General features: G+C 36.2%; 4 protein-coding genes across 7 annotated transcripts; all 4 read right to left on the reverse strand.

The window, feature by feature from the left end:
* Positions 1-10,319: 10,319 nt before the first annotated feature.
* Positions 10,320-13,077, reverse strand: LOC130733139 (probable disease resistance protein At1g52660). The gene is made up of 3 exons (XM_057585229.1): positions 12,908-13,077; positions 10,978-12,539; positions 10,320-10,654 (listed from the first exon to the last, which is right to left on the reverse strand). Exons 2-3 carry the CDS (start codon positions 12,522-12,524, stop codon positions 10,564-10,566), a joined length of 1,638 nt encoding a protein of 545 aa, XP_057441212.1. The 5' UTR covers positions 12,525-12,539; positions 12,908-13,077; the 3' UTR covers positions 10,320-10,563.
* Positions 13,078-14,016: 939 nt separating this feature from the next.
* LOC130733140 (uncharacterized) lies at positions 14,017-16,679 on the reverse strand. 4 transcript variants are annotated; one of them, XM_057585233.1, is made up of 4 exons: positions 16,559-16,679; positions 16,292-16,363; positions 14,404-15,867; positions 14,017-14,266 (listed from the first exon to the last, which is right to left on the reverse strand). In XM_057585233.1, exons 3-4 carry the CDS (start codon positions 15,825-15,827, stop codon positions 14,179-14,181), a joined length of 1,512 nt encoding a protein of 503 aa, XP_057441216.1. In that variant the 5' UTR covers positions 15,828-15,867; positions 16,292-16,363; positions 16,559-16,679; the 3' UTR covers positions 14,017-14,178. The 4 variants fall into 4 exon arrangements, with proteins under 4 accessions (XP_057441216.1, XP_057441214.1, XP_057441213.1 ...); XM_057585231.1 differs by having other exon boundaries at positions 16,318-16,363; positions 16,559-16,677; XM_057585230.1 differs by lacking the exon at positions 16,559-16,679 and having other exon boundaries at positions 16,318-16,539.
* Positions 16,680-17,422: 743 nt separating this feature from the next.
* LOC130732944 (disease resistance protein RPV1-like) lies at positions 17,423-19,042 on the reverse strand. The gene is made up of 2 exons (XM_057584968.1): positions 18,084-19,042; positions 17,423-17,743 (listed from the first exon to the last, which is right to left on the reverse strand). Exons 1-2 carry the CDS (start codon positions 19,040-19,042, stop codon positions 17,680-17,682), a joined length of 1,023 nt encoding a protein of 340 aa, XP_057440951.1. The 3' UTR covers positions 17,423-17,679.
* Positions 19,043-20,115: 1,073 nt separating this feature from the next.
* LOC130733005 (uncharacterized) lies at positions 20,116-22,266 on the reverse strand. Its single transcript, XM_057585040.1, has 5 exons — positions 21,861-22,266; positions 21,658-21,755; positions 21,279-21,560; positions 20,648-20,752; positions 20,116-20,559 (listed from the first exon to the last, which is right to left on the reverse strand). Exons 1-5 carry the CDS (start codon positions 22,264-22,266, stop codon positions 20,116-20,118), a joined length of 1,335 nt encoding a protein of 444 aa, XP_057441023.1.
* Positions 22,267-23,502: the final 1,236 nt, after the last annotated feature.

Genomic DNA, 23,502 nt, shown 5'->3' on the forward strand with positions numbered 1-23,502 from the left:
TCCCTAGCTGCCAAGGTGAAGGTAGTTTAGTTTTTTAAAAATAACTTGTCACGTTCAGCTAGCAGTTTTTTAACCATAATACTTTATTCACGTAATTTTTCCAGTTCAACTTTGATGAAATAGGAAGAAAAGAGGGAGAAATAAATGATATCATAGATAATGTGATAAATGTAAGAAAAAAAAAGTATAAAAATGAGATGAAATAAAAAGTGAAGTGTGCATGAATTATTACTTGTTTTTTAACTATGCATTTTTTTTTAAAAAAATCATATGATCTTGTTTTCGTGGATAGAAGTCAATGATACGTATAAATATTAATTAATGCAACTTGATGAACAATTAGTTATATTATTATGCTGACTTATATATGGAAAGATTCTTCCAAGGTTGTATACTTTATTACTAAAAATGTTTGTTGTCTTACTTTTTTTTTTTATTTGGATTAATTAAGTTTTTCACAGTACCGTTTAATGCGTTAATAATAGAAAGATGAAGAATTAGTCTCATAATTATTAATTGGTGGTGGAATACCCCCTGCTAAAAAAATACAATTTTTGTGATGGATATTCAATTCGTTACTGTTACTAGCAAATTTATATGCGAAGGCTTAATTGCAGTTTTCGTCCTTGATGTTTACCTCTTGTGCAATTTTGGCCCCCTTTGTTCTGATTGCGCGATTTAGACCATCTATGTTTCAAATTGTTAAAATTGGGCCCCTCCGTCACATTGCCGTCCAATTTTTAACGGGACTACTATTCTCACCCCTATTTTTACTAATTACACCATCCACACATAATTAAAAAATTACTCCCTCCGTCCCTAATTATAAGCTAAAGTTGAGACTTATGTTTTGTCACTAAATATAAGCTAAAGTTGTAAAAGCTAATATTTCTTTCCATATTTACCCTTGCATTTATTGGTAGTGGAGCACTATTCATAATATATTAATTAAAAAGTTCTATTTTAAATAGGGGTAAACATGAAAAGTTGTACCTTTTTTTCAAAAACCAATACATCAATTAAACATTTCTTAATAAGCGTGATTTTTACAACTTTAGCTTATAATTAGGGACGGAGGGAGTATAAAAAATAAAAAGAAATCAGAAGGTTCATCTTCTTCTCTTCTCCTCAACCTTCATCATCTTCTTCTTTTCTCCTCCTCACCCAACCACCACCACCATTCTCCTCACCACCCAACCACCACCACCACTCTTCTTCTCCCCACCGACAACCCCACCACCCAACCACCACTGTCATTCGTCCTCTTCTCCCCTTCCCCCACCACTGACTCGACCCCAACCACCACCCAGAACCACATCACTGCCACCGACCACCACCACCACTCTTCTTCTCCTCCCCACCGACAACCCCCCAACCCAACCCACAAATTGCAAACCCAAAACCCCAACATCTTTGATCTTCATCCCCATCTACAAGCAAACAACAACAACAAAATATCCAGAACAAATCAATAAATCAAACAAAGAAAACCCATAAAACCCCAATCCAGAAAACCTAGATTAGAACCCAAAAAATCCAGATTGAGAAAACCCATGACCACCAAGATTTCAGAGGAACGAAGAAGAGAAGGTCTGATTTAGATTCAATCTCTGAAGATGGGAGATGATGTTGCAACGAAGATGAAGAGGTGGGAGGGTTGAATCGATCTCTGGGTTGAAAGAAGGTGAAAAGGTGGGTGAGAAGACTGAGTGGGTTGGGGGCGGTGGGTAGAGTGGGTTGGGTTGGAGAAGATGAAGGTGGGTGGCGGCGGCTGGTGGCTGTGGGTGGCGGGGTGGATTGGGGAAGATGAAGGTGGGGTGGCTGCTGGTAGCTGTGGGGTGCGTTGGGGAAGATGAAGGGGGGTGGGGGCCGTGGTGGTGGGGTGGGTGGTGGCGGTGGTGGCTGGTAGAAGGTGGGGGAGGTGAAGTTGAAGAAGGGGTTGTGGGTGGGGTTAGTGGTGGGTGGTTGGTGGTTGGTGGTTGGTGGAGTTTTGAGTGTGAGAGAGAGGGGGAAGAAGATGAAGGGGTGAGGGTAAAATAAAAAATTTATGATTTACATTTAATGATAAAATAGAAATAATAATTTTTTATTTTTTTTATCTCTGAAGGAGGGGTGCAAATAGTAAATGAAGGAGGTGAAAATAGCATTGTCGTTAGCAATTAGACGGTTGACTAACGGAGGGGCCCAATTTTAACAATTTGAAACATAGATGGTCTAAATCGCGCAATCAGAACAAAGGGGGCCAAAATTGCACAAGAGGTAAACATCAGGGACGAAAACTGCAATTAAGCCTATGCGAAAATGTCATATATTAACTTTTAATCTTAGCAACAGATTTAGTGACGGAAATTAATGTCCATCACTAATACATCTGTGATTAATTGCATAACCAAATTTGGAGTATTTATTTAGTTATGAATTTTGTGACGAGACTTTTCTTCAATAAATATTTCTATCACTAATTCCGTCATAGAATCATAATTTGTCGGCGTAGCTAATAAGGGAGTTTTCCGTTACTAATTGAAAATCACTTTTTTAAAGCGTTTATTTTAAAACTAAATAGCCTCAGTTTGATTTTAGGTGGAGTGAAGTTTGAAAACATCATCTGTTTTAGAAAATATTCCACTTAGTCATCGACTGAATCTAACCTCAATTTCATTAAACATGTGTCATTAATGTCACACTAGACTGGTGAGGCCACTTGACAAAGTCGTCGCTGCTCAAACTTTGGTGAGGCCTATAAAACAAGAGTATTTCCTAAAATGGAGGAATGTTTTCAAAACTTAACTCCAACGAGGACTAAAATCATATTAGGCGTATTTTATGAGCATCAAAAACTTATTTAACCCTTTTCATTTATCTTTTTCAAAATGTTTGCCATTCCCAAAGTTGGCCTGAAACCCAAAAATCGCCCCTTAACTGAAAATTAACTTGAAACCCAAAACTCGGTTGAAAACCCAAATTAGCCCCAACCCATCAAATCAGCCCCAAAACCCAAAAATCAGCCCAAAAACTCTTTAACCGTCCCGAAACCATTAACTCGACCCGAAAACCCAAAAATCAACCCTAAACACAAAACTCGACCACAAACTCTAAAATCGACTCCAAACCAAAAAAACAATCCTAAACCCTAAATTCGACCCCAAACCCTAAAGTCTGCCCCAAACCCTAAATTGAACCTGAACCCTAAAAATGATCCTAAATACTAAAATCATCCATGAACCCTAAAATAGACCCTACCTTAATCCCTAAAATTGACCTCAAACCCAAAAATTGACACTAAAGACTAAAATGAAATAAATCATAAAATTGGTTAGTCGGACTCATCATGTTATAGGTTTATGGGTGAATTTGGGTTTAGCTCGACCCAGATGGTTCAGGCAACATCAGCTTCGTGGAGAGAACATCTATGTTGAGTAGGGCTCGATTTTAGGGTTTAAGGTTGATCTTAGGGTATGGGGCCGATTTTAGTATTTAGGGTTGATTTTAGGGTTTCGAGTCAATTTTTAGGGTTAGGGCTGAGTTTTGTGTTCGAGGTTGATTTTAGGGTTTTGAGCCGAGTTTTAGGTTTTCGGGCTGATTTTTGGTTTTTAGGACGATTTTTGGGCTGACTTTTTGGTTTTTAGGCTGATTTAGTGTTTTGGGCTAATTTTAGGGTTTTCGGTCGATTTTGGATTATTTTCGTGCTTGGGGCTAATTTTAGGGTTTAAGGCCGATTTTTGGGTTTGTGACCGACTTTTGTGTTTCGTGCCGATTTTAGGATTTGAGTTGAATTTTAGGGTTTATGGTCGACTTTAGGGCTTGTGACCGATTCTAGGTTTTGGGGTCGATTTTCGATCGACCTAACTTGTTAGTTCATATTTTAGGGTTTAGGGAGAAAGAGAATTTTTAAAAATTAAAGAGCCCTGGGCTGGCCCTAACCCATAGAACTTTCGGCCCTGGGTGCGTTTTAGCCCTAACCCACGTGGGTTAGGGTTGATGGGCCAAATTGAAGGTTCTTATACAAGTGGTATATATGTCGCTTTTTTTTATGCCTCAGGCATATACACACATATTCAATTTTCTTTTAAGAGATATAGAAGGATCATATGTTAAAAGGGAAAGAAAGAAAGATGACAATAAATGATAAAAGGTAAACTCGAAGGAAATTAATTACTTATCTGCGAAATTACCTGTTGATAGGGATGGCAACGGGGCGGGTATCCGAACCCGTACCCGAACCCGCAACACTACCCGCGGGTAGTCGACCCGTATCCGTACCCGTTAAGCGTCAAACGGGTACCCGTTTACGGGCCTTAAACGGGTTTGGATACCCGCGGGTACCCGTTAAGCGCCAAACGGGTACCCGTTTACAATTTTTAATTTTCCTAAATTACTGCAAATTAACTTTTTTTTGTTGGAAATTTAAATTGATTTCAGATCTTAAATAACACCCATATAATTGAACATTAATTGAGCGGATGAAGCAAATAAATATGAATTAATTTCAATTAGTTTGAAATATCAAGTTCATCAAAACAATCCAAGATTATAAATATTCTCAAATGGTAGCAGCAATTTAAAAACATGTCTACAATACCAAAATGGTAGCAGCAATTTAAAAACATGTCTACAATACCAAGAATCCACAAACTGATAACAACTACCCAAAAAACCGCTCTGGTACATTAAGATTTCCATTAAACAATGTAATCCAGAGGAAATAAATTTCAGTTGTGCCCAAAATAGGTCAATAGCTCCGGATAAAATTCTGCAGTAAGAAAATCAACCACACTTTTTTTGATATTCCTTGCACCTGTTCAAGTGATTGCGCAAGTGTGTTGTACCTTGCTTTGGATCACCTAACAAACTTTTTCCACAATGTACACAAATTGCTCTCTGCTTGCCATCAATTATTTTATGCTCAAAATGGCCCCAGACTTCAGATCTTGTCTTCCTTTTATCACCCACAACTTCAATTGTAACTTCTTCTTCCAAAACAGTTTCAGGGACTGCACCAAAATCTGAACCACTCATAGTATATGGCGAATCTTCTTCTCCTTCTTGGCCATCACCCAATGGAATAGTCGAACTGAATGATTGTTCCGTAGACATTCTACAAAAAAAATAAAACAGTATGCATAATCAGAGATATAAAAATCATCATATAATGTGAACAATTATGCAGTTTACTTTTAAACAAAACAGTATGCATCAACATTGAGCTGATGGGTTAAACAATAAGGCAAATGCTATCAAATAACCTCTATCATGTAAACACAACCAATAAGCCAATCAGTTGTATGCATAAAACCACAGTTCTCCAAGTAGAGTGACAAATGAATTCTCTTCCAAAATCATCCACATGCATATAATTATTTTATGATGGAATGCAAGAATGTTTCCTTTCCACTGGATTATCCCATAAACAGCCGATAATTTTATCAAACTCACCTATAAGGAGAGCCTTTCAGCTAGAAAAAAACCATTTTACAAATAGAGTGGCACCAATCCCATACCACTTTCTTAGTTTGTTAGCTTCCTAACCCAAGAAAAAAAGACTTGAAACGTGTAATGAAATTATAAATTAAACAATAGCTCGTCGTTAACACGTTGCTTATTATGTGGCTTGATGGCTCTATCTTACTACAATAGTTGGCAGATAAGATTCCCATTAATTAGTGGCTTATAACAGCAATTGATTCCCAATTGATTCAATAGTTGCAAAGAAAATTACCGAAAGAACAGTACAAGCACTCGAAGTCTCGAACAACACAAACACTTGATTCAGAGGAAGAAGCAAACTTGTATGCAAGCTGCCAATTCAATAGACATTTGAGAAACAAAAACACTGAAATAGCAAATAGGGGCCTCAAGGACAGAGCAAGAGAATGAAAAATTGGGGCATCATACCAGTGAGAGGTGGAGAGGGATGGCTGCTGACGGCGGACGTCGGGGCAAAGGGGTGCGAGCGCCAGGAAGGGAAGAAGGATGGCCGTCGTTGACGGTGAGCGGCGCTGACGGCGCTGAAGAAGTGCTGAACCGCTGAAGGAAAGAGTGGAGGAGAAGAATAAAACCCTATGGGATAAAGTAAATAGTAAGGGCAATTATGTGATTTCACTCTAACGGGTACCCACGGGTACGGGACGCGGATATCCGCCCCGCCCCGTTTTCAGACGGATATTTAAAATATCCGTTCTCCAAACCCGCGGGTACCCAAACCCGCGGGTCATTAGACCCGTTACGGATTTTTATCCGCGGGTACCCGCGGGTTTGGATTTTTTTTTGCCCCATTGCCATCCCTAGTTGATATAGATTTGTAGGAATTTTTCTTGAATCAAAGTTCACATGAACTATGAGTGAAAAATCTTGTAACAAAATTCGCAGGTAATAAGTAGTGAATGTAGTAGAGTGTAATATTTGAGTAAGTTTAAAGTTTAGTGTCATATAGAAAAACCTCATTATAGTGAAGAAAATTATTTTTCTGGTACACTTGAAAGATAGATTACACCAGCCAAGAATTGATCCCTTGACCTTCCCCCTCTCAGCTGCAATCAGAGTTGGAAGCAGAACACGCTAGAGTTGATGCTTTGGAAAATGCTTTGAGAAAAGAAGTCACAAAGTTTAAGGGTATGGGGAAAAACATGCATTTCTTATGCAGCATGTCATTGGCCATGGATTTAAAAAGGTAAGGATTGAATTTGATAGACAATTTTTATTCACATTAGCTTTGTTTCAAGAAATTAACCTATTCTGGAGTTGCTTGGAATCCACCTTTGATGTGGTATGAATGAAAAGTTGTCTAAACTTTGTATTGTATCTTGGAAGTTTGGTTTTGACCTCTGATGATTGTTGCTTGTGAATTTGTTGGAGGTACCTTACGGATGACTTTGGTATTTGCAGGTTAGCGATGTAGACTCCCCGAATGAAGTAAGGCGATCTTCGTCTGCCAACTGTCAACCTGAAAACAATTGACCATCTACTTAGTTTTATATAAGATTTGTGAAATGATTTAAAATGATGAAACTTAATTGGTTTATTGTATTGAATATGTCACTTTATCATTTAGATCTAAATTTTTGAACTATGTTGCTTACAGTTTTGATTTATGTCATTGTACCTATGTTTTGATTTAAGTTAATTTAGTTTGTTTTCGATGAATGAATTTTCACCAGGTGAACATGTTCTACTGGGAGGCAGCAGCTTGTGGTTTGATGCTGTCTTGATTTTGTGGTACTTGATTGAATCTCAAGGCTTAGTGTGTGGTTTGTTGCATTCGGTGCTGTCCTTGGAGTCCATGCTACTTTCATTCATGGTTGTTTAATTCATGCTTTGTTTAGTTTTTTTTTGTGTAGTGATGGGTTTTGTGTTAGGGTCGCATTTTGTTACTTCCCGACTTAGACAGGTTGTTGTTGCTTTCGTTATAAAACTAGTATTGATGTTTAGCATTGTACGTGTTGGCTGTTTCAAGCCTTGGACCCTCACTTGGGAGAGTTTGTTCCCATTAGCAATATTTTGATATGATTATCTATTTTGTTGCCATGAAAATTCAATGATTGAATTTTGTTTAGAAAGCAGGGTAATTTATATATATAATTACAGGAATAATTTTTTAATGGGGAAAGTTCGGAATAAAAAAAACTTATTGCAGAAATGTTGCTGTTGGCTGCGTTTGCTGTCTTGTTGTTGCTGAAGCTGTTATTGTTTGTTGTTGTTTCTGTTTGTTGTTGCTGTCTAACTAAATGTGTTGTTGCTGTCAAAATAAGGTGATGTTGCTGTTTGCTGCTGGTGCGAAAATTGAAGGGTCCTTCTGTTGCTGTTGCTGGTTATTAAGAGTGGGGCTGTAAGTGATTGCTGGAGATTACCTTGTTGGTGTTTTTGCTGTGGGAGGATGTCCCTGTTTTGAATTTTTGATTTTTTTTAATTTTGTTATGTCCTGTTGGCTATCTCAAGATTGTGGTACTCTTTTTCCCTACTTGATTTTTTCCCACTGGGTTTTGCCTCGCAAGCTTTTAATGAGGCTCTTTCTTGGGATTTCGTTTACTGTCTTTCTGTGGGATGGTGGAGGGTTTATTTTGTTCAGATCATGCTGTTCTTTGGTCGTTCAAGTTCAGATCAGATTGTACCTGGTTCTTGTCTTGAGTTGCTATTGGCTCAAGTTTCTTATATTAATAATATACTTTTCGTTTTCAATTTTTTTATTGCGACGGCTTTAACCGGGCGGTTTTAACCGTCGCTATATGTGAAATAAACTGAATTCAATATGTCTCATTTGCAGCGGTTTAAACCGCCGCTGAATACAAAATCAATTTTGTTTAGCTATCTGTATTTGCGGCGGTTTCAACCGCCTTAAAATTCAAAATGGTGTTTTGCGGTTGTTCCAGCGGTTTTAAAACCGCCGCAAGAAGCGCTGCAACGCCTGTAATGGAGGCGGTTTGGCAACCGCCATAAGATGCATTTAGCGGCGGTTAAAACCGCAGCAAATTGCTCCTAGAAGCGCTGCAAGATGCAAAGTTTGTTGTAGTGAACCTAGATGTTTTTTATAGGCAAATGTTAGTTGTTAGTAATGTTAGTAAATTAGTCATCCTCAGGGTTCGAACCCTGGACCCTTCATCATTAATCCCACCCAACCCTTATTTCCCTAGCTCTTACCTTGAGCTATCCTTCGAGGACCCTCTCCAACCCATATGCCACTCAGCTTTTACCACTGGAGCTATCTTATGGGGATAGTGAAGAAAAGTATTAGTTGTAAATTATTGTTCGTCTGTTTGTAGCTTTGGTGGGCGAGGGGTGGCCGTGGGGGCTTCTTTTGGCTAGTTTTGGTTGGGCTCTCATGGTTTTTTGGTTGGTTTTGTTTGTTTTTTGGATCCCTTTTGAGGAGGCTGAATATCATGTATATCTCCTCATCATTTTATTAATACATTTTTACTTTCAAAAAAAAAAATAAGTTTTTTTTTATAAAATATTTTACCAAACGACTTCTAGCTTAAAATAAGCTTTTAAGTTAAAAAAAAGTTCAAATTATCAAAAAAACATATTATTTCCTAAGCTTTTATTTTGAGATTTAGCTTAAAAGTAACTTTTAAGCCAAAAAAAAAACGAGGTCAAACACATCATATTTGTTCTAAAAACTTCCATAATATAAAATAAACTCCAATAGTTTAGAGATCAAGTCCTAAAAAAAGTTTAGAGATCAAGAACACATCATTAATTAATTTTATATTAGGTAAACCCATAGTTTAGTGATCAAGTCCTTAAAAAAAGTTAAGAGATCAAGGACACATCATTTTCGCTTTATACCTTAGCACCTTAGTGCTTGTTTGGTTTTCAGTTTAAAAACGCTTTCACCTAACGGAGGTCCAAAGCCTCTTTCACGTTTGGGGCATTGGAATGCGTGTTCTTGAATTCCAATGCCCTAAACAGAATTTTAAGTTGAAAACCAAACACAACCTTAGTGGTTTGCAAAGGTTGGTGTCCCCTACTATATTTTTGGATGAAGGAGGCGGGGAAGGCTGAAGTGAAGAAAGTACCGAGAGGAGAATGGGCCTTTTTCTCTTATACATCAAAACGTAGAGGTTGATATGCATGGCCTAACTGAGGCACAGGGAGCGAGACAACGAAGGCGATATGGACGGGGAAGAGACGGATGAGGGCAGAGATGGAGTGACACACTTGGCTTCCTAAGCGAATGTTTTAATGGAGAGGTCGGGAAACCTAAGGGTATGTTAGTTTGCCCATTTCCTGTTTTCATTGTCAAAGAAAATAGAAAATATAGCTAAAAACACGTTTGGTTGATATTTAGAAAATATTTTCTTTGAATTTTTTTTCTAAAATATGACAGAAAAAAACAAAAAAAATTCATTTATTGAAAATGAAAACGAATTGCCACCACCTTCACCTTCACCACTGCCACCACCATTGCCACCATTACCTTCACCGCCACCATCACAGTCGTCACCACCACCGCCGCCACCACCACAACCACCATTGTCGTCACTGTCGCAACCATCACTGTCTTCACCACCACCGTCACCGCCACCACCACCTTCACCGCCACCATCGCAGACATCACCACCACCACCTCCACCATCGTCGTCACTGCCGCAACCATCACCGCCTTCACCACCGCCGTCACCGTCGCCACCACCACCACCAACACCACCATTGTCGCCTCTACCTCCGCTGCCACCATCACCACCATCATCACCGCCACAATCGTCACTACCGCCGTCACATCCACCTTCGCCACTACCATCATCACTGCATCACTACTCTGATTTGTAACAAACTAATACAATTGTAGCCATTTTATGTTAAAATTTCATATTTCTCTTTATAGATATTGAATAGATATAGCTTTGTAAAAACTTATGATACAAAGATAATGGTAAGCAAAAGATTCTTCCCAAAACAAAATCACCTAAAAATTTTTGGTCTTTTTATTTTTGTCAAAACCTAAATTTTTGAGTTTATTCATGAATATAGAATGAGTCCCGAGCAACTTCCACAAATGAACATGCACATTACAGCCACACTCCATTCCATAGCCAGCAATGACTCGTGTTATGTGCCCAAGTCTTCCTTCTAGTCCATATCCCAGCTTTGTAAATACAAGTCATATTTTTTGATATTATTGGCCCTTTCCACCATGTCTTGGATAAATTTATATTCATACCTGCAAAAATATAAGAACTTTTCATTCACTTATGCACACAATGATTAGAAGACAAAAACATATTATCACTCAAAATAAAGAAAAAAATAAAAACTTCTAGTTCTAGTAATCAATCTTACACAAAAACAGATTATCACTCAAAATATACTACACCTAAACTAAACACATTCCTATCAACATGGTCACATTTAATTAGAAGACATTTTTCCCATCAACCATTTGGTATACCTAAAAAATGAAGTAAATAATCAACATATTATTGACAGCTAGTACTAGCATTGTAGACATTAACTATAAAACTTAGCTAAAAGTATACTACATACCCGGCAGTATAGGAAAATCCAGACATGTCAACAATTTTAGACAAAGTTGACCTCCATCTTTGCACTTTCTCAGGATCATTCGCAAATTTTTCATCATGCTCAGCCAATGCTTTTTCATAATTATTTTTCTGATGTCTTATATCAGTCGGTTCCACTTTGTAAAAAATTGGCCAAACCACCTGGTTCTTTGTCTCCTTAAACTTGAGAATTGTAGCAAGTTCATCAAGACACAAGCATGATTTCGCATAGTTTTGAGAGAAAACAACAATCGAGAGCCTCGAGGCTTCAATCATTTTAACAAGAGAAGGTGAAATTTCGTCTCCACCTTCCAGTCTCCCGTCATCCATAAAGGTCTTGAATCCCTCCCGGCACAACGCCCGGTAGAGATAGCCGGCAAAAGAGCAGCCGGTATCCTCTCCTCTAAAGCTGATATAAATCTGGTAGCGCGCCATTGAATGCCTCAAACTGTTTAGTAACTCATTCCAATGCTCAATCGGTTCACTTTTTAAGGAAGTTCCCACATCTTTGATTCTACCAGGTAATCCTTGACATTCAACAGCAACTTCATGTCCCACTTTTGATATATTAGATGGAGTCTCATTATCTATACTTGAATGTTTCTTGAACAACTTCCAAGCTTCTCTTTTCGATATTGAACCTAAATGAATCTTCCTTTGACACCCTATTAAGTTACACTGAGTTTTGCGACGAGTGGTCAAAAGGATCTTGTTCCCTTCACTGTTATCACAAGGAATACCTATATCCTCTAGCTCAAGCTTTGTTCTAACATCATCCAGTATCACAAGCATTCTATCCATATTTGATAATGTTAGGTAAATTTGTCTTGCTCTTTCAAATTCAGTACCTTTGTCTAACTTCAGATTCAATGAGTCAGCAATTTGGTCCTGAATCCTCTTGATGTTTGGATTTGGAGGTACAATGACAAATATAACAACATTGAAAATCTTCAAATACTTGGCTTTCTCAGCCAATGTTTTCACTAGTGTTGTTTTCCCTGAGCCTTTCCTTCCATACAATCCAACTATCAAGTTACTATCATCTTGAAGTGCTTCCAAAATTTCATTTGAAGCTTTTTCTGTAGACTTGAAACACATGAAGTTTCCAGAAGAGAAGTACACTAAACCTGGAATTGGGCTTGAAAATGATTCAAATTCACATTTGGCATTCAACTTCTTCATTTTCTTTATTATGTCACAGTGTAGCTCATAGATGGTCCCAATTATATGAGTGAAAGAATACTCATCTGGGGTTGGAGTTCCCATCTCTGATTCTATTTCAATTTCTTGATTCTCCACCTCCTCTGTGAGTTTCACTGCATCATTTAGCCACTCTGAAATAGCATCATTGAGTTTTGTTGTTTTTCTCGTTGCTTCAACCTTTTTCTGCACGTGATCAAGATTTGAAATCAGCTTCTCCTTTTCACTCTTGAAATATTCCATGATTTGGAACATTGGATATCCATTTATGTATTTGTATGTTAGTATCTCCTCCTGAAGGTTTCTTCTTAAGATATGGTGGTCTTCCATTAAAACAAAAGTAACCTGTGAAATAATCAGTTTAAATCTCAAGCTAGATACATCTTAATGTTGAATTTTTAGTGAAGCAAATCAAAATGAAGTCATAAATATAAAATGAATTTACAAAGAAATCAGATGCAATCATGTCTTCAGTTTTAATGTTTGATCTAGATCTTGACCAGAAACTCAACAAATTAGAGAAAATGCATAACTAAAATGATCATGGCATTGAATGGAAGGTCCAAAAGATCAAAGATAAAAAGTGAATATAACTCTTCTTAAAGATTAGGATGAAAGTCTATTCACATTGCGCTCAACTGGTATAGAAACACACTATATTTGATGCGAAAGAGTTATGGAAATAAAAGTGAATGAATAGAATCAAAACTTACCTCAAGATGTTGCAGGTGCTATTTCCTGCAGAAAGTTTAAAAATCAGTGTGATTGCTAATTTGCTCAGTGCTTAGACCAATCTTCTTACAGAGAGAATAGTTCAATGTTGCTAGGAACTGAGAAGATGTAAGATTGTAAGTATAGGAGTTTTGGTTCCAAAAAGAAAGTCAAATATAATAAATAACAATAATGAAGGTATTGTTTTCTGGGAAGCATTTAATTATTGAGGAAATATATATGGCATGATGTATAATAACTAAACCAACCTACCATACCAAGTTGATAACATGGTTTGCATTATTTATTTATTTTATAAACCTCACACATTCAAAGAAGCTTACCATCCCTATCATTAAGTCCACACCCGTATTTTTCTAGGAGCTAACAGAGTAAAAGGTTGACCTTGGGGTTATCATGGAGAGAAGTCTACTTAAGGTGTTTGGATGTAGTTCCAAATTTTAAGGATTTGTATCCCATAGGGTTGGCAGATGGGAGCATGACATCTGACAGACCGATTCGAGCTCCCACATGTCTCCATTCTCTGCCTTGGACTAGGCCTCAATTCCTTCACCCTAAATTTTTGTCATAATTTGTTTAAAGAATTGTTTAAGATGTAGTCCCAAATATGCACATACATTACACAGACTAGTTTGAAAAAAAAATTCTCTAAAATGATTCGAGCTTTCAGACCAGCATGTGATCCTAGGATTTCAATGGGTTGATTTTTTTAACCACAATTATCCTTCACATAGGTAATCTTGTTTGAACCGGGCAGGAGCATTACATACAACAAAGTTCTCCCTATCACGTATTCAACGCGTTTGCATCCACAGGGACTCAAACTCCTCGAGATCTCTGCTTAAGCTAGAACAATCTCGTGCTAGCTGATCTATACGCTTGGGGTTCTAAAATCAGACATAGTTAAATGAACATGTTCTAAAGGAATATTGTCCTCCAACTAATTTATGAGTAAACAGGCCCCTGTTTTTTTTATATATATATATATATATATATATATATATATATATAACTAACTTGAAAATGCTGTTATTTCAAGAACATGAGTGGTCAGTGGAGTGTTATCAAAATTTATAACACTATACAACAATTTCACCCAAAGATATCATGTGAAGTTTTGATATAAGAAAGTCAATTTATGAACATGACACACATACAAAACTAGTACTTTAACATGCACATTACAACAATGATTCATTTCCAAGACAGCAGCATCTGATAAAACCACAACTCAGAAATTGATGTCTTTCTTCTAGTCCATGCCCATACTTCGTATATACAAGCGATTTCTAACATTATTGGCAGCTTCCACAATCCTTTCAATAAACTTGTATTCATATCTGCAAAAATAAATGGCCTTTTAATTAGTTTATATATACACAATAATAATTTACTTTCCATTATTCAGAATATATTTCACAAAAAAACATATCAAAATTAAGCTTGAATAAAAGTATATAAAAAAGATACTATGTACCCGGTGCTGTATTGCATTCCAGTCTTTAATTTGGCAACTTCAGATAACACTGATCTCCATTTTTGCACCTTCTCAGGGTCCTTTTGAAATCTTTCTTCATGTTTAGCCATGGCTTTTCCATAACTATTCTTCTGAAGCCTCACATCTGACCGAGACACTTTGTAAAAGATTGGCCAAACAAGTTGCTTCTTATATTTCTTACATTCAACTATAGTAACAAGTTCCTCTAGGCACCAACGAGATTCTGCATAATTTTCGGAGAAAACAACGATCGAAAGCCTCGAATCTTCAATTGCTTCAACAAGTGTTTCAGAAATCTGGTCCCCGCCCTTCAATCCTCCATCATCTAAGAAGGTCTTGAATCCTTCCCGGCATAGAGCCTCATATAGAAAACCGGTAAAAGACTCGCGCGTATCTTCTCCTCTAAAGCTGATGAAAATCTGGTAGCGCGCCTTTGAATTTCTCAGACTAGATACTGTTGCATCCCACTCCTCAATGGGTTTATTTTTTAGGGAAGGTCCTATATCTTTAATTAAACCAGGAAACATTTTACAAGCTCCAACAATTTCAGATGCCGCAAGGGTTAACTTGTATGGGGAGTCATCATCTATGCCTGAATGTCCGGCGAGCAACCCCCAAGCTTCTTCTTCCAACAAGGGACGTAGAGGAATCACCCTTTGACAATTCGAAGCACACTCTTGTTTGTGACGCGTGGTTAAAAGGACCTTGCACTGGTTACTTTGACATGGAATGCCTATGTCCTCAGGGTCCAGCTTTTCCTTAACATCATCCAAGATCACAAGAATTTGATCCTTACTTTCTGATAATGTGGAGTATATTTTTCTTGCTCTTCCAAGTTCACTGTGTTTGTCAAATTTCACATTCAAGGATTGTGCAATTTGTTCTTGAATCTTCCTAAGTGGATTTTGTGACACAGTGGCAAATATGATTGCATCAAAAAACTTTAGATACTTGGCTTTCTCACCCACTGCTTTCACTAGTTCTGTTTTACCAGAGCCTTTATCCCCATACAATGCAATAACATAGATGCTATCAGATTTTAGTGCCTCCAAAAGTTCATGTGAAGCCTTTTCTGTAGACTTGAAACACACTAGACTTTCAGAAGAGAAGTACCCTAAATCTGGAATAGGGCTGAAGAATCTCTCAAGTTTACACTCATCCTTCAACATCTTTATCTTGTTTATCATTTCACCGTGCTGCTTACTAGTATCCCTTGTTGCAATATTGATCTCTTGTATGAGTTTCTCTGCATCATTTAGCCACTCCCAAACAGCATCATTGGCCTTTTCTGTTTTATAGGCTGCTTCAGCTCTTTTCCGGACGTTGTTTCGTGTAGCAATCAGCCACCTCTTTTCAAGATCAAATGTGGCTTGCAATGGAATTTCACCTTCTGGTTTCTCCATCTGAAATTGATGTTACAACCTTTCTCTAGCTAGCTAGTGCCTGTAATCATTTAAGCAAAGGCAAACAGGAATATAATCAATTCAGCACTTATCTAAACACATCTCTATATTATATTGTTATTTGTTACTCATGCTACAATTCTACAAATCAAAATGAAGTGAGACAAGATGAAAAAAGTGAATTTCCATGGAAATCCAATGCAATCATGCCTTGAGTTAACATGTTTGATCTAGAATGTTAACCAGAAATGGAACAAAGCAGAGAAAATGCATGACACTTAAAATGATCATATTAATTATGTTTCATCTATATAGCTTCAGTAAACTGATCTATTTCCTCTGTATCAGTAGAAAAGGAAAGAAAGCATGCTGAGGTCATTAGATTAGAATCATAGAAACAAAGGAAGATCTCTAACCAAAAAAAGAAGAAATGTTTGATGTGAAAAAGATATGAAATTAAAGACCTGTAAGGAATGAAATTTTGACTCACTCGAAGATGCTGCAGGCTTAAAAGATGGAGGTCCCTCTACTCTTTCCTGGAAATGGAATGACATGCAGTTAGCAAGTCAAAGATCAAACCAAACTTCATAATCCATATGCAGAGTTTCAGACAATATAATATATTTCTAGGAACTGCTTAGATCGAAGAGGTTATCTGGTTCAAAAAATATTCTAAAAATATATAATGAGTAATAGTAATGAAGGTACTATTTTCTAGGAGCTTCCCATACCTTCAATAATTGACAGGAAGCATCCTTAACTTTGGAAAACAAGATGCTGAACTTAAAAACACATCTCAGCAAAATATAAAAGATGGAGGAAATAAATACATTGAAAGCTGAAGATATTATTTTATATAACTGAACCATCTTACCAAGTTTTATAAAGTGGTTTGCAAATTTTCAATTAAGTTTTATAGACTTTCAAGAACCAGCCTGAAGTCAACTCTGAAGCCCATGTTATTAACATGAAGCCAGCTTACCATATGTTAAAGTTGACCTTAGGGTCACCATAGAACAAATTCGTGTTTGTATTTCTGTTAACTTAAAACACTTCTATTTCAATATTATTTATGTACGTAAATGCTATTTTCAGTAAATTGGTACCCTCTTTCCATTAGTTTCACTAAAAGTGCTCTTCATTAGTATCATCCAAATAAAGTTCAGTTTGTCTCAAAAGTATCCAAATCCTATTTTTTTTAACTAAACTCAAATTTGCAAACTTCAATCCGAAGTCCAAACACACCCTTATAAACCAGAAACCACTTTTAAACTGTGCTGAACTTGATTGCCGACTAGGTCTAGTTGTCTCGTGGAACACTCGTCATAAGACAAACTAATGGAAGTCTTTCACATACTTCATATCCAATTATCCATACTTAATTAGCAAATTTGAATATTATAGGCTTTTTGTACAATCATTTGGATAGATTCATATTCTACTTGCAAAAGTACAAAGCCTTTAACTCTACACACACCATTATCTTTTTCTTTCTATTAGAACTTTAATAAAAATAATATGATCTATAAAATTCATCTTCACAACAAATTTCCAAACAAATACAAAACTAGTCTGAAACTAAAAGCAAAGTTTTAACAATACATAATATCAATGTTTGTCAACATTTACAATGATAATTAACAAACCGGATTTTATGTTAAACCGGATTTTATGTTAAACAATCCATATACCCTAGTGATTGAAATGAAGAATGCAAGAAAAAAAAACACTGCAAGTAGAGACTTATAGCTAGGCAGAGTGTCACAGTCCATTTCTGAGCCCGTAACTGTTTTCTATTCTCTTGTGCAATATTGCAAAGGTGAAATCATCCTTCTAGGATCTCTATCCATGCTTACAAGCGATCTTTATTCTTGATGACATCTTCTAGGATACCTTGAATAAACTCATATTCGTACCTACAAAAAGTGCATACAGAGCCTTTCAATTCACTTATGTGCACAATTTTTTCATAGAACAAGATACCATAAAATCATGCTTGATTAATAAGTTATGTTCATAAAAATAGTATGTCTCACAAAATATAAAATTGCATTGCAACTTAAAACAGAACTTGATGTACGAACAACACAAAATACAACAATGCATGGCAAAATTCATTGTTAACAAAGTCACATATAAAATGATAATTAGCATACCAAAATTCATTTTTAACGTTTCAAGACTAAAACAAGGTAATTTATCATATCATTAATAAATTAAATAAAAGTAATTGAAATTAATAAGCATTTCACGTACCCACTATTTTCCTTGTAATGGAAAGCATTCAAACTGCAAGCTTGAGTCAAAGCTAACTTCCAATTGTTCACTATATCAGAATCTTTTCCAAATCTTGCTTGCTGTTTGACTATGGCCTTCTCGTAGCTGTTTCTCTGATGCCTCACGTCCGAAGGCTCCACTTTATAAAAAATTGGCCAAACTAGTATATCATTCCTCTGCTTGCAATCAAGAATCTGAACAACTTCATCGAGACACCAGGTGGAGTCTGCAAAGTTTTCAGAGAAAACAATAATCGAAAGTTTTGTGTTTTCAATTGCATTCTTGAGAACTTGTGCAACAAGCTCCCCTCTATGCAACTCTCGATCATCCATGAAGACCTGGAATCCAGCTTGACGCAAAGCATGATACAAATAACCAGTAAAGTTGTATCTAGTATCTTCTCCTCTAAAACTGAGAAAAATCTGGCAAGCCCCCTTTATATATCCCACATCTTGAGGTAGAAGGGGAAATGCTGAAAAACGTTTGGCAATTAACGCTCTTGTTTCTTCTATCTTCTTATTGTACCAATGGGAATTCTTGTCATGAACTTTTCCTTCTAATTGCAAGTTGATTTCTGTTAAGAATTTCTCCACTTCATTTATATCTTCTTCAAGTTCTGTCTTGAATTCATCATTCAGCATATCTTCGTGGTCCAGTATCATCAGGTCAGCGCATCTGAATCTAACCAACGACCTTATTTCACAACGGAGTTCTTCATGTAATGAAAGTAGTGTCTTTGAGAAAGATCCCACATCTTGAGATTGGAGAGAAAATGTTGGTTCACATTTGTCACTTAACGTCCTTGTTTCAGCTATCTTGTTACGGTACCAATCGGAATTCTTCTCAAGATTTTTGTCTTCTAATTGCTGAGTGATCTCTGTAAAGAAGCCTTCTGCCTGCTTAATATCTTCTTCAAGATCATTTGGGGTAAAAAACATCTTAACACAAATCTTTATGGCAACCAGCGCCTGTCCAGCGGTGATATTTCACATATGAGTTCTTCACACAAAGAAAGTGGTGCCATGGTGGACATGTTTATTGAGGAAGACCCCACATCTTGATGAGCGTACTGAGCGTACTCTGCTGACACTAAAATTTGGGCCACGTTCGATACGTAGCTTCCTTATTGTTGATAATGCCTCCTTGCATTTAAAGGAATTATAACGAAGTTTAGTTACTACAAAAACACTGTTTTGGGACGGACAAATCTGTCGCACAACAGTTGAAATTTCCGTCCTTAAATAAATTTGGGACGGAATGTGCGTCTAAAATATTTTGTCGCGATTTCGCTCGTCGCAAAGCTGTTGGGACGGAATTTATTATTCCGTCGCGCGTTTGGGACGGAATTAAGGACAGAATATATTAAATTGTATTCATTTAATTAATTAATGCGTGATGGAATTGGCGACGGAAGAAATAAACTTTTTGGGACGGATCCTATTACTCCGTCCCAAGTTTGAGACGGAATATAATTATTGATGTTTTTTAAAATATTAATTTTGGGACGGAGTTGATGACGGAAATAGTGATTTTTATTGTGATGGAATTAGAACTAACACAATTCGTCCCAAATTTTGCGACGGCGTTGGTTACAGAAATACTAATAATTGTTACGACGGAAATCAAAATAATAAAGTCCGTCCCAAATGTTGTGACGGATATATTCTGTCACTACATTGTGACGATTTGAAACAATTTTCACGGCAATAGTTGGGACGAAATAGTTCTGTCGCAAATGTAAAATTTTGGGACAGAATATCTCATTTGAGATTAATGTATTTATTACTCTTTTCTGTTTATTTATAATAAATATTATAAATTTTTAAAATAAAAACAAACTATAAAACAACAATCATATTCAAACAATTTCATCCATAAATATATCCAAACTTAAACATAATTATCCTGTTATAAGTATAATTAAGTATCTCAAAGATGAAAAACATAGAGGTTCCGTCAAAACATAAACAACCATGATTTATACTAAAATGTATCCATCCAGCCATTAAATTTATTCATCACTCATATTGTTATTTGAAGCATCACTTCCTGGAACATCATGAGGATTATCTTCATCCAAATCCATTGCATCCAAATCAATGTTTGCATGTCTTGCAAAGAGAGCTATCATTTTATTTTGTCGAGCAATGGTAGCACTTATATTATCAATTGTTTGTTGCTGCTCTGTAATCTTCTGTTTTAGTTTTTCCTCAACCTCAGCACTCATACCTCGGACAATATCACTATAGTTAGCATATTGTGATTTGGAAGTTAATGCTTTAGCACGCATCCTTCCATCCAAACTAAGTCCATATACCAATCCCTTTGCATTTCTTCCCCCAACTGCTTCAATCATAAGGGCATCATAATCAATTGGTTTTGGTTGACTAGAACTCTCACCATCACCGGCTTGTGATTGAGACTCGGCTTGTGAACAAAGATTTAGATAGTTGTCCTGACGAAAATGAAAGATTCCTTAATATAGAATCAATTGATATGCTTGAATTAGATAACGCTTACATTATAAATGCAGTAGTACTTACATAAGAATCACTTGATCTTTTATCAACAAAAGTCTGTGTCCCCTTCCTAAGATGACACTTTTGGAATATTTCACCCTTATTTGGCATTCTTCCCAAGCTCTTAGCCTGTACTTGTTTAAACATATAGACATATGTTAAAAATATTAAAAACAATGTTCAAATGCAAAAAAACAAGGTTTCAATTTCAATATCATTATGAGTCTGTTCACCAAAAAATTCAACACAAGCAGTAAAACAGTGTAGTCCATTATAATAACTAGCAAATAAGCTCAATCACATAAAAATCAGTTATAAAATTGGACATCCTACTCGTTGCAAAGCATTAATCAAAATTCATGTCACAAACTAAATACACGACGTCCAAAAATAAAGAGCACATAAATATATACACTTAAACCTAAGCTTTCAAGAATTATATATAAATCTACTTATGACTCTAAGTGCTTGCTACATATTAGTACTCCACAGTCTTAAAAAATCAAAGGTACTACTTGGACACTATTAATGTTGCATATAATGGTAACATCAAGACCTCTATCAATTCACAAAGAAGTCAAATATATGATAATAAATCTAACAGAATCAGGAATCCATGAAGGTTCATGAAAGAACTATTAAGAATATAACTCACCAATTCAAGTTCATGCTTAAATTGATTCATAGATCCTTGAGTATGTAATGAACCACCAGTATCTGAATGACGATTTGCAGATGCCACACATCGTAATGTTTGATAATCCTCATCTTCCCATATAGCAAGCAACAAAAGCCACACATTATCAGGAATCCATGAAGGTCTTGATGAAATATTTTCACATGCTCTTGCCATTATCTTTCTGAGCAAATCTTTTGCCTTGGATTCCCACATAGCCTTGATAGTTGATTCATGTTCACCAATCCATTTGTATTTTTTCTGAAATTGTTAAATTACAATAAAAACATAAATTTAACAACAATTTTCAATTATAATAGTATACACTACAATATAACAAGTAACATATTCAAATTACCGCCCACTCATTAAACCACAATAGTTTGATTTCATCGTTGCAATGTTTCCAATTGTTGTAAGGGCCATCAAACACAGACTTAATTGCCTTTGATATGTCTTTAGTAGCATTATCATCAGAGAAGATGAAATATATTAAAAAAATCAAGTATGAAAGCATGTTAAGCTTAATAACTTTACAATTAAATAACTTCACTTACTAACGTAGAGGATACGTCCAAACTTTGTTATCTGAAGGATCCTTGCCCCATGGTAGATGTGTGTTATGAGGACCGGGTAAGGTGGGATCTGCAAATGGAATTGTTTCTTGGGGTTGGTTGGTATGATCATTACCAACTTGTGTAAGTGGTACAGTCTCAGACTCATCATTTGGTGGTTGCTGATGATACTCTGGAGTCGGCGTCCTTTCTACAGTAGGAGATGGCATGGGTGAAGTATTGATAGGACCCTGTGCATTACTAGATGATGGAGCTGATGTATTCGAAGGTGACTGAGTCATATATTGAGTAACATTCCTTTGTTGTAAACTTGAATGATCAGATGTAACCCTACTTTTACTTTTACCTCCAGAACCAAGAGGTCGTCCTCTAGGTCGACTAGTACCAGACATCTAAAATAACAATATAAATTGTTTAACCATGTCATGTTTGTAAATATATGTATGCAATAACATACCATTCAACAAAGATACGATACTACATATAATAAGAATTCATAAAAAAACTAAAAGACGTTCAATTTATGAAATAAAAGAAAGAAATAAAAACAACTAGTCTAGCCAATCATCATCAGATTCAACATAGTCTTCTGGAACTTCTTCACGAGTTGAATCGCTATCATCAAAGTCTTCTTCAGCTTCTTCATTTTCATCTCTTTCATCCATGAGTATTTCATCTTTTTCTTCATAATCATTATCATCGTCTCGCAAGTTATTAATTTCTTCAATTTCGTGTATGACTGGTAGCACCCCAGCATTCTCATTTTCTTGGTAAGCATGTGCTGGGCTTCTTTCATAACCGCTTTCCTCAACAATGCTTCTTGCTTTTGTCTTGATAACAACCCACCAATTTGAATTATCACGTCGTCTTTCAGGATATGGTGTGTAATACACTTGAGTTGCCTTTTGAGCAATGACAAATGGTTCATATTTTGGATAACGCCTTTGTGAATGAACTTCAATAATTCCAAAGCGCTTATGTACTCTTGTTCCGACATTAGGGGTTGGATCAAACCATGTGCACTTGAACAACACAACTCTCTTAATTGGTTCCCCTGGATACTCCAATTCTACAATTTCATCAAGTGTGCCATAGTAATCATTTTCACATTGTCCGGAATCAGCTCCTCTAACACAAACACCATTATTAGAAGTAGTTTTTCCTTCACTCCATGGTGTTGTGTGAAACTTAAATCCATTGACAAAATAGATAGGCCATGTGTGAACTGTAGCCAATGGTCCCCAAGCAATGTCATTGATAAACTGACTGTGAGTTTCATTGCTTGATTGATGCACCTATTCAGTAAAAAGTAACTTTAGGTTCATTTATGATCTCAACACAATTACTTTGGAATCAACAAATACTTAAATGATCTTTGAACCATTGTGGAAAATCATTATCAATACAACGATCAACATCAATGTCACTAATGTTTGGCCTAGCAGCTCGTAAGCTTTCCACATATAAACTGCAAGTTCAACCATATGTCTTCATTATATGTATAAAATATTGGATATAATGAATAGACTATGATTTATTTTGACTTACGCTTGATATGGTTCAACTTCTTCACAATTTAAAATTACACACAAATGAGCTGCATCCTTTTCTTTTCGTTCAATGAATCT

Source organism: Lotus japonicus, chromosome 1, assembly GCF_012489685.1.
Source record: "Lotus japonicus ecotype B-129 chromosome 1, LjGifu_v1.2".
In the NCBI taxonomy this organism is placed as follows: domain Eukaryota; kingdom Viridiplantae; phylum Streptophyta; class Magnoliopsida; order Fabales; family Fabaceae; genus Lotus; species Lotus japonicus.